General features: G+C 46.9%; 1 protein-coding gene across 1 annotated transcript; it reads left to right on the top strand.

The window, feature by feature from the left end:
- The first annotated feature begins 2,600 nt into the window (after window positions 1-2,600).
- On the top strand, window positions 2,601-3,645 carry LOC128317591 (butyrophilin subfamily 3 member A2-like). The gene is made up of 3 exons (XM_053230316.1): window positions 2,601-2,840; window positions 3,006-3,057; window positions 3,145-3,645. Exons 2-3 carry the CDS (start codon window positions 3,042-3,044, stop codon window positions 3,558-3,560), a joined length of 432 nt encoding a protein of 143 aa, XP_053086291.1. The 5' UTR covers window positions 2,601-2,840; window positions 3,006-3,041; the 3' UTR covers window positions 3,561-3,645.
- The last annotated feature ends 8,152 nt before the right edge of the window (window positions 3,646-11,797 follow it).

Below are 11,797 nucleotides of genomic sequence, written 5' to 3'. Positions count from 1 at the left end.
GAACGATGAAGCCCTTAGCCAGTTCTTCTTCAATGTAGGCTTTCATGGCTTCAGTCTCTGGTTGCGAAAGAGGGAAGATTCTGCCTCTGGGTGGTGTAGAACCAGGGAGCAGCTTGATGGCGCAGTCGCTAGACCGATGTGGCGGTAATTGGGCAGCGTTGGACTTGCTGAATGCCTCAGCTAGATCAGCATACTCCGAAGGAAGGTTGGCTGAGGGCGGAGGGTCCTTCTTAACGATGACTGCTTTAAGTGACGTTGGTTCCAGGGTCTGAAGACACTGTACAAAACACTTGGCCGACCAGTGAATGATTTGACCCTCAGTCCATGAGATCTGTGGTTCGTGGAGCTGAAGCCAGGGTAGTCCAAGAATAACTGGGTTATTGGGAGCTTGTATGATGAAGAAACGAATAGTTTCTGAGTGCATGGCGCCAGTAGTCAGGCAGATGTCACTGGTGGTGTGTAGGACCTGACCGGCGCCCAGAGGTCTTCCGTCTAACGCTGCCACTGCCAAAGAAGATTTACAAGGTATGAGAGGGAGGTCATGAGCTTTGGCGAAACCAGCGTCAATAAAATTTCCTGCTGCTCCAGAATCGATTAGAGCCATTGTCTCTACCATCCCATTACTAAAGGCTAATTTAACAGGTACCTTAATACACTTTGAAATATGAGATGATTGACTCACCGCAGAGGGAGCGTGTTGCTTGGGTCTTGTGGGGCAGGAAGCTTTCACATGACCGGCTTGGCCGCAGTAGAGGCAGAGGTTTCTACGATAACGGCGCTCTCTTTCCTCAGGCGAGATACGAGCGTGCCCCACCTGCATCGCCTCTTGCTCAGGCATTAGCGGAGGGCTCGGTGAACGAAGCGCCGAACCCCTGCTGGGTCTCCTAGAGCGAATCAGATTGTCAATGCGAATGGCAAGATTAATCAGCTGATCTAAGGTCTTGCCCTCATCTCGACAGGCGAGCTCAGCCTGTAGCTCCAGGTTTAGACCCTTGCGGAAAAGCAGCTTTAAGGGGTCATCAGACCATCCGGTTTGTGCAGCCAGTGTGCGAAATGATAGGGCAAAATCCGCCGCCGTTTTTTCCCCCTGACGCAGCGTGAGAATTTGTTCACCAGCTCCGTCTCCTCCTTCGGGCAGATCAAACACCTCTCGGAATCGCTGCAAAAACGCCTCGAACGAGGAAAAGGCTGGTCGAGTGAAATTCCACACGGCGGTGGCCCAGTCTAACGCCTTGCCAGACAGGAGAGAGCAGACAAAAGCGATGCGACTCTCTTCCGTGGGATATAGCGCCGGCTGTTGCGAGACAAACAAGGAGCATTGGAGCAGAAAGCCCTTACACTTCGCCGGTGTGCCGTCGAACTTTTCCGGGTAAGCTAAGCGAGGGCTAGCCGTAGCATGACTCGGGGGAGGTGCTTGGGGTGCTGGCTCTACCGACGGTGAGGCAGATTCGGAAGGAGGTAGCCGTATCGCTTGCAAAGTTTTCACTAATTCCTCCGTGAGTGATGTGAGACGTGCTAGCTGTTGTTGATGGGCGGCTAGTACGTTAGCCTGGGCAGAGACTTCGGTAGAGAGTCTGTAGACCGCTGCTGGATCGAGAGGTGGCGAAGTCTTCTGTAACGAGGAGTCAACAGAATGGGGATCCATTAGCAGCGTTTTAATAAAAGGCAGACACAGTCGTACAGGCGTGGTCGGGCAACAGCGAAACAGGGTAATCAGAGGCAAAACAAAGGCAGAGTGATCAAACAGGCAGATGGTCAGGGCAGGCAGCAAGGAATCAGAAACGAGAAGAAACAGTCCAAGGTCAAACACGGTAATCCAACAGAGAAGATATAAACGCTCAGAAATGTCAGCCGGGGCAAAACAAGACTTCGCAGTGAGTGAGCGAGAGGCGGAGGCTTAAGTAGTCCCGGTAATAGGCTGCAGGTGAGCTCGTAATCAGTGCTGGGTGCGGGGTGATGGGAAATGTAGTTTCAAGGGGAAAGTCAATACTCGGGTGATGGTGACCTCTGGTGACGATCAGGGGGAACCACAGAGGCCGGATTCGTTACAATAGGTAAGCATAAAGTTAAATATACAGTAGCACTTACTGTATATTCCTACAGCAAACCTGAACCTCGTCTGTTGTTCAAGAACACAGAGTAGATTTCACACACCAATACACACATCTCCATCATGTTACTGAAATTATAAGATTGATAATGATTGTTATTCAGGAACTGAAAACTTCAGAGTAAAATATTATAAACATCATTAATGACATACTGCTCATGTTTTCCACATGGTTACAGTGAAACTTTGACTCTTTGCCTGTTCAGTTTATTAAAATCAGTGCTGTACTGGAGTGTATGTAACTTATGCTTCTTAATTCATACACAGTTTCTGTAACATGATTGCAGTACACGAATACTGAATTTATAAACATGAGTCCCATGTCCCAAACATAGAATTTGGACTTAGCACCAAGGAGAAGTTCAAAGTATTAGATCTGAACACTGGGGAAATTAGGATGTTTATTATTATTATTATTATTATTATTATTATTATCAGTAGTAGTATAACACAGGGGGCAGAGCTCTCTCTCAAGTGTCTCAGTGACTGTAATGAAGGTGAAAATGAAAGAATTTTTTGACTTGGAAGCAGCCCAACAGGTTTGACAATGCCAGTAGACTTGCAGGTGTAACAAACTAAAGTTGGGGAGATATTTGTTGTAGATATGGGAAAAGTTTAAACAGGGTGTTAAACGCTCACTGTAATGAGGTAAATAGTGAATATGAGCCGCTCTGAAATGTGGACACACTTCAGCAAATCAGCAGATATGTTTATATGAGGAACAGAAAAGGTAAGAGGAGTTAGCATTAGGCTAAAGTACATGTTAGTCACCAACGACTCAATAAGCTGTTAAACTAATCCTCCAGAATACACTGTGGAATTGTGCTTTCTAACCATGTATTTGTGTGAGTTCAGTGGCTTAAAAGGATGACTCTCTCTTTCTGTGTGTGTTTAGGATTTTATTAGTTTGAATCTACAGAAAGAGATAAAGATGGCGACTGCAAGCAGTAAGTTACATTTCCAGAGATAAATTTGTCAATATTATTTTTTGCAGAGTAAACTAATTTGTGTGTGTGTGTGTGTTTCCTACACAGATAAGTTTAAACTCATTGGTCCCAGTGGTATAGAGGAGTGTAATCACTCTGTTGTCACTGTCTCGTGTCATCTGTCTCCTGAAATCAGTGCTGTTAACATGGAGATCCGGTGGTTTAAGGGGACAGACTGTGTTTGTGTCTATAAGAACAGACAGGTGACAGAGGGGAGAGGTTACGAGGGCAGAGTGAGTCTGTTCACTCAGGAGCTGGAGAGAGGAAACGTCTCCTTACAGCTGAGAGACTGTACACAGTCAGATTTAGGACATTACCTGTGTCAGGTCACTGATGGAGACAGAACAGAGGAGATTACAGTATACATGAGTAAGTGTTCCTCAACTCCATACTGCATAAACTCAACATCATCATCTGTGCTTCTCATCTCAGTATATGAAATACACACTCAGTATTCAGTATGAGGTTCAGTATACAGGGTGCTAATGTGGAATGAAGTTCATTTTAGTTGAATACACAGTAACTCTGATTTTTTTTTACTCTGCTACACACCGGCACAAGGGCCTAAAACCAGCAGATTGTGCAAATATGAATTAAATAGTGATTTAAAGTGTATTTAATTTTATTTATCTACTAATCAGAGCTTGGCTCGATATCAGTTTAAAGTGAAGCAATCAGAGATGTTTCTACATCAAAGAGGAAATTAATTTACACACTAAATGTGCACTTTAGATTGTTACAGTTACTGTATATACAGGAAAACAGACTAGATCACTGCCAAATATAGCACTGAGAACCAAAACAACACACATTTAGGTTATAGAAACACAACACAGTTTGGCTGATGATTGAGACTTTTGGTGTAAGTATATCTGGCTAGTAGCTAATGAGAGGTGTATAACAGTCCAGAGAGCACAAATAAGCTAGTCATGTAACCAGCTTAGCTACCACCAATGCGCTGTGTACGTACTTCTCTACTTCTGTATGCCTGTAAATTCATAGCAGAGACTAATATCAGGAGTTACCAGATGTAGTGTTGGACTTGTACGTTTCACCAGCAGCCTGGTTCCAAAACCAGCACAGTAAGGTGCAAAACTGGCGAACATGAACTGCATTGTCTTTGGAACTGTGTTGTGCTGAAATGATCGACTGAACAGCCAACAACATGAAATGAGTAGCTGCTGCTCAAGTGAAAGACTCACACTACACTGTAGACACTGATCTTTCATTAGCCGTGTTTACACACAAAGATTTTACCAGTCTGAATGAATTTTGTCAGACTGCAGATTCCTAATGAACTATTTATATGTGTCCTGAACTGGACAATTTTCATTATTTGCATGTTACATGTGATCTGATCCAAAGTTATCTTCATGCTGGGAGGGCAGCATAGTGTTAACATTACCATAACAACAAGGAGCACGTGAGTGCAAAAACCTGGTGTCATTTATAAATGGACAGAGCTTGTGACCGCAATAAGCATTCTGTATTTGTGTGACAGGAGCACGGATAAACATACACTCACCTTTATTAGGAGCACCTGTAACCCTGCACATTCATGCAGTTTTGTAATCAGACAATCATGTGGCAGCAGCACAATGCAAAAAATCTTGCAGATACAGGTCAAAAGCTTCAGTTCATTTCAAACATCAGAATGAAGAAATAGTGTGATCTGTGTGACTTTAACCATTGCATGGATGTTTGCACCAGAAGGACTGTTTTGAGTATCTCATAAACTGCTGATCTCCTGGGCTTTTAACACACAACAGTCTCTAGAGTTTACACAGAACAGTGACAGTGACTCTCCTTTTTTCATTGTTTTGTGGAATAAATGCCTCCCACTCGGAAGCACTCTGTTCTGTCATATTATTGTATAGGGGAAAAAACAAATATGGAAATTACCCCTGAGTGGCAGAAATTTTGGAGTGCTCTAGCCCTGGAGCCTCCTGACCATGGTCTGAAGGCAGAAATAAGTTAAGATAGTATGAAATATCACTCAGACGTACGCTAAGAGCAGTCTTTTTCTTCCCAATTAAATGGCAGATTAGCCAATTGACATGTGACTCTGGAATGATATGTGCATTTAGATTCATATTTAACATTTACCATTTATATTTACATTTAAATTTGTATGAAATGAAATGACTGAATAAAAATGTTATGAGGAAGAGGTTAATTTCATTGGTTAGATGTTTCCTTGTAAATTATCATCTTAAGCCTACATAGCCTATAGGAAACATTATGTCTGAAAAAACATTACATTTAATGTGTGTGTGTGTGTGTGCTACAGTAAACAGCTGGCATTAATGATTACAGTATTATATGTTGTGTGTGTGTGTTGTGAACTGAAGTGAATCAGGCCACATATAGACTCACCAAAATGGCAAAAGAATAACCTCTTAAGTGACAGCCTTGAGTTTTCTTTTTAAACTCTTGCCCACCCTTGTTTACCCAGGCCCACACAGTGTTCAATAGGTTGGTGAGGTTGCCAGGTTTACACCATACTGTGCTAGTTTTGGAACAAAGTTGCTGGTGAAAAGAGCAAGTCCATCACTACAACCGGTAACTCCTGATATTAGTTTTCACTATGAATTTACAGATGTACAGAAGTAGAGAATATGTACACATTACATTAGCGGTAGCTTAGCTGGCTATCTGACTATCTAGTGCTACAGCTAACTGTGATGAGTGATGTATATTTACCTCCTCAAAACAGTGAACTGTATAGGCAGTGTTACAGATTTAACATGTGAATATTTCTGTATGTTGACTGAGCTAAAGCAAATACTTGTATATACAGTATAACTCATTTAAAGGTAAGAAATGCAACTTTTTAACGTCTGATGCTGTGAGCAGCCATGTTGATTTACGTGACTCCTTGAACTCAGTAGCTGAGTAGACCACCCCAATTTCACAAGTAGGAATTTCGAGTTAAGGGGCGTTTTCTTTGGTCTTTTTTGCTGAACACATTAAACACTGCTGGTGGCTCCGTCGCTTCTGTCAAATAAATGGAGAATATTTTAAGTTCTTTAATGTGAACTAAAATCCATCAGTGTATGTTCAACTTAGCTAACATTATACAAATATATATTTATTAGGGATGCCACTAACAATTTCAGAGTTTCAAGTGATTTCAAAAGAGAAAAAAGGACAAAGACTTTGACCCTAAAAGATCAAACTGACCCTCAACAAATTGTCAAATCTAACACTTTACAAATTATGTTAATGGTGAAGATAACTCGATGATGATTAAATATGCAGTTTTGGTGTTTTGCCGTTGCTCTCCTGCTCAACACTGAGCAGCATCAACAGTGAAAATTTCACCATGCAAACATCAGTCAACTGATTTGTAAAGTGTTATATCAAAATGTTCTGTTATGGGTTTTTCACTGTTTACTTCACAATACTGCAGATTACAGTTTGCTAAAAAGTAGATGATGGACAGATGAGACAAAGACTAAGCTGTAGCAGAGTGATGAAAAGAGGAAAGTGTGAAGTAAAAAGCAAAGTGCTCATGATCCAAATCAAAGCAGCACTTCAAAGCAGCACTTCCAATTTATGGAAGACAGTAGAACTTGTCTTTATTTTTCCCTGATACAGATAGAAATGGGATTAAAATATGCTGATGCTCGGCATTTTCTCTTCATATGGAGTGTTTTATTCAACAGTTGATCACAGATATGCGTTACTGCACTTAGAAAAAACACTCCATGAGGTATTTATTTGTTTAAATATCAACTATTTATAATGATTCACTATCTGTTGTTATATTTTATACAAATTATTAAAATTGAAGCTGAACATCTTTGTACTGAAAGCAGAGTGAATATTGTTTAGCAGATATTCTGACTGTAAATCATAAGCTTTTCTATTTGTATTTTATCTAACATTATATATCTTTCTGTTGTTTTACAAAGGACCTTCAGCATTGGTAAGTAAATAACTTCACACTAATGGTAAAGGCTGAAATTTCATAAACTTATCACATATATTACATTGAGGCTTCAAATAGAAAGATAAAAAGCATTTTCAGATCATGTTTACATGAAGGACTCTGACCAGTAAGTGAGATTCAACTTCCATCAGTCAGCTTCTTTCCCACCTTGCTCCTGTGTGTAACAACACTGCACTGCAATAATGTAGGCAGAGACGTTTACCATATCGAGTAAAAGATACAACAAACATGTAGTGCCTGCTACATATTACAAAGTGACTACGCCACCCCTTAGATGATGACCAGAGCAAGGGGAGCTCTGTAACAGACACAGACTGATGCAAGGTTATAGAAAAATAAAAAATAAAATTTTTATTGAATACCCTTTTGGGGTCTATGAAACAGACAGATCAATAAATAAATAAATGAATAAATAAATACAAGAATCACAAATACATAACCATGCACCTTTGGGCCAGAAGAGCCAGAGTAAATGAAATGTTAACAGCAGCTAAAGTCTTAATACACAAATAAGTGCTGCAAATACATACTTCACTGCAAGCCCATCACTGAGAACATATAGCATACTAGTGATATAAAGGAAACCTGCACAGCAAGCTTTTGCCACACGTGAATACACTTCCAAAAAGACCCACCACTATGTAACCTCCCAGAACCCTAGCCCAACCAGCAACTAAGCTGCCTGGTTACCAACGAAAAGAAAAGAAAAGAAAAGAAAAGAAACTAAAAAACCCTCTAGCCAGTGGCTCACACTTCCTTAATGCTAAATATTTCATACAACCTATAGCCAACTGGCTAAAGGGAAGTTCAACAATAAAAATCTATAGAGCAGCACCACAATAAAACGTCTCCAGGTTACATATGTAACCATGGTTCCCCGAGGGAACGAGACGCTGCGTCACAAAACGCTATGGGAACGCCCCCGCGTGACCGCGCTCTGAATCACGTGTCTAATCCGTCCAATGGATGGGCGAGACGTCAGGGGCGGGGTGACGTAGCGACCCGGAAGCATAAAAGCCCGAGCGGCGAGCCCCGCGTTAGCTTACTGGAAAATGAAGCAAGCGCCGCAGGGACGCCGGAAGTGTGGCACCGAGACGCAGCGTCTCGTTCCCTCGGGGAACCATGGTTACATATGTAACCTGGAGACGTTCCCCTTCAGGAACTCGAGCTGCGTCACGAAACGCTATGGGAACGAGTATACCCACACCGCCAGACTTACAAGTCCCTGCCTCCAGGAGAAGGCAAGCCTAAGGCACAAGGACAGAGGAGCCGGGAGTGGCTCGCGTATTTAGGTCATAAAACCTAAAGGACACACCTGCCAGAAAGGCCTTAGAGGCCGCCACACCTCGGGTAGAGTGAGCCTTGACCCCCAGGGGACTGGGGAGACCAGAGACTCGAAAGAACCTCTTAGGGGGACCAAAGCACACAAGCAACTAGTCCGCCTTTCTCCACAGGGCAGTTCTGTGGACGTACACGTCCAGTGCTTGTACAATTGAGCTTCTGATGGTCGGGCTCCCTGAAGGGAGGAGGACAGAAAGCCTGCAGCACGACCGGCCGTGGTGCCGAGGAGGGGACTTTTGGTACGTACCCCGCTCGGGGGTACAAGAACGCTTTGGCCAACCCAGGCGCAAAGTCTAAATAGGAAGGGGCCACAGAGAGAGCGTGAAGATCCCCCACTCTCCTAAGAGAGGAAATTGCCAAGAGAAAGGCAGTTTTTAACGTCAGAAGACGGTCCGAAATCTCCTCTGTGGGCTCGAAGGGGGGTTTGCAGAGAGCCTCTAAAACCACGGCCAGGTCCCACGAGGGGACCCGAGATCGAGCTGGAGGTCTGATCCTCAGTGCACCCCGGAGGAAACGTGTCACCCAGGGGTGTCTGCCCACTTTGGCCATCGAGAGGGGCGTGGCAGGCCGCAATAGCCGCCACGCACACCTTCAGAGTGGAGTGGGTCAGCCCCGCAGAGAGGCGGGCCTGCAAAAACTCCAGCACTGTACCAACTGGGCAGTGAACAGGGTCAAGCCAGCAGTCTCCGCACCAGGAGGTGAAAAGTTTCCACTACAGGGCGTACAGTTTCCTCGTAGAGGGAGCTCTGTACTGGAGGATGGTCTCCACAACCTCGGTTGAGAGACCGGAAGCGCTGAGTTGTGCCCCCTCAGAGGCCACACCCACAGCTTCCACAGCTCCGGGCGGGGTTGAAGATGGCCCCCCGCCTGTGAGAGGAGATCCCTCCTGATCGGAATCTCCCATGGGGATCCGTCTAGGAGGGAAATCGGGTCCGAGAACCATACTGGGCCCGGCCAGAACGGGGCTACTAACAGTAGGCGAATTCTGTCCCGGCGCACTCTCTCCAGAACTCCCGGGAGCAGAGCGACCGGAGAAAAGGCGTACAGACGCAGCCTCGGCCACGACTGTACCATGGCATCCAGTCCAAGAGGAGCTGGATGAGTCAGAGAGAACCAAAGGGGACAGTGCGACGTCTCCTGCGTCGCAAACAGATCCACCTGGGCTCTGCTGAACATACGCCATATGAGCTCCACCACCTCGGGGTGGAGTCTCCATTCCCCAGGCACCGGGCCCTGCCTCGACAGGGCGTCCGCTCCCACGTTGAGATAACCAGGGATGTAGGCTGCTTTCAATGAGAGGAGCTTCCCTTGGGACCACACAAGGATCTGGCGCGCCAGCCTGTAAAGGGGGCGCGAACGCAGACCTCCCTGGCGGTTGATGTAAGAGACCACCGTCGTGTTGTCGGTGCGCACCAACACGCGGCAGCCTCTTAGGTCTGGGAGAAAGTGTTTCAGAGCCAGAAACACGGCCAGCATCTCCAGGCAGTTGATGTGCCAAGTGAGATGGCGGTCGCTCCACAGACCACGGGCAGGACGGCCACTCATGACCGCTCCCCATCCGGTGAGGGACGCATCTGTCTCTAGCACTACGCGGCGACCAGGAGCTCCCAGGACCGTGCCCTGAGACAAGAACCCAGGTTCTCTCCACACAGCTAAGGCACGGCGGCATCGCCGCATGACCTTGATCATGCGGAGCGGGTTTCCTCTGTTTTGGAAAAACCCCCTGGTCTTGAGCCACCACTGTAGGGGTCTCATGTGCAGCAGGCCAAAAGGTATCACGTTGGACGCAGCTGCCAATAGGCCCAGCAGTCTCTGAAACTGCTTTACAGTGAGTGACCGGCCTACTTTCACTCTCGCGACCACTGTGAGGACCGACTCGATCCGAGCAGGAGACAAACGTGCCTGCATCGTGGTCGAATCCCACACGACGCCTAGATAAGCGGTTCTCTGAGCTGGAGAAAGCATGCTTTTCTCGGCGTTTAGTCTTAACCCCAGTTCCTTCATATGGGCGAGAACGACATCTTGATGCCGAGCTGCCATCTGCTCTGAATGAGCTAAAATCAACCAGTCGTCGATATAGTTCAGTATGCGGATGCCCTGTAGTCGCATAGGAGCCAGGGCAGCATCCACGCACTTCGTGAAGGTGCGGGGTGAGAGTGCTAGGCCGAAGGGAAGAACCCGATACTGGTAAGCTTCGCCCCCGAAAGTGAACCTCAGGAACTTCCTGTGTGGGGAAGGATGGAGATGTGGAAATACGCATCTTTTAGGTCAATCGTGACAAACCAGTCCTTGGACCTGATCTGAGACACGACCTGAGTGACCGTAAGCATCCTGAACTTCAGTCGTGCAACTGAGAGGTTCAATTGCCGCAAGTCCAAAATGGGACGCAGCCCTCCCCCCTTCTTGGGAACAATGAAGTACCGGCTGTAGAACCCGGACTCTCTGTCGTGAGGAGGGACCACCTCGATGGCCTCCTTCCTCAGGAGAGTGTGTACTTCCTGCTCCAATACCAGAGCCTGCTCGGGACCCACCACAGTGGGAAGAACCCCAGAAAAATGAGGCGGAGGCGAGCCGAACTGAATTCGGTAGCCTCTTTCTACAGTACGCAGGACCCAATGAGACATATTCGGCAGAAGTTTCCACGCTGCCAGAAAGCTCACTAAGGGAATCAGTCTCTCGAGACTGACCTCTGGTGTAATAGAAGCGGTTAGCTGGGTGCCCTGAGGCGGCGAACCGACAGGGGGTAAATGAGCTAACCGCTGCGAAGGCCTCAGAAGAGGCCGCGAGCCTCCCAGACCCGCTACGTTGCCAGGCGAGAACTGGGAGAGGCGCTCACCGGAGACCGCTGCACCCTGAAGCACCATAGGTGGCAGGGTTGGCAGATTGACCTCCTGAGGGCACTGGGGGGACCTGGGCACCGTGAGATGAGGTGTACGCCGCGTCGCCCCAGAGGGCTTCTTAGCTGCTCCGAGGCGGGAGCATCGTTGCATCGCCAAACAGGCCCGAGGGAGTAAGCGGGGCTTCCATGAGCATGACCCTGTCCTTCTCTTTCATATGCCTCTCCGCCGCCGCGGAGGGACAGATCAGCGGCCCGCCTGAGCTCAGCTACCTGCTCAGACGTCATCTCCCCGTGCTCATCCAGCTCTTTAAGCAGGTCGGCCTGGTACGCCTGTAACACCGCCATGGTGTGCAGACACGCACCGGCCTGACCTGCTGCCGTGTACACCTTGCCTACCAGCGCTGAGGTGGTCCGCAGCGGCTTGGTAGGCAATGCCGGAGCCTTCAGGGACGATGCAGCAGCAGGGGACAGATAGCTGGCTAGCGTCTGTTCAACCCTGGGCATTGCCCTGTAACCGGAGTAGTCCAGCCCCGCCACATTAGTGTAATGGGAGGAAGTGGGGCTGA

The sequence above is a fragment of the Pangasianodon hypophthalmus genome, chromosome 27 (assembly GCF_027358585.1).
Source record: "Pangasianodon hypophthalmus isolate fPanHyp1 chromosome 27, fPanHyp1.pri, whole genome shotgun sequence".
Taxonomy (NCBI): domain Eukaryota; kingdom Metazoa; phylum Chordata; class Actinopteri; order Siluriformes; family Pangasiidae; genus Pangasianodon; species Pangasianodon hypophthalmus.
Note: the sequence above shows the minus strand (reverse complement) of the source record. Positions and strands in the feature narration are given on the sequence as shown.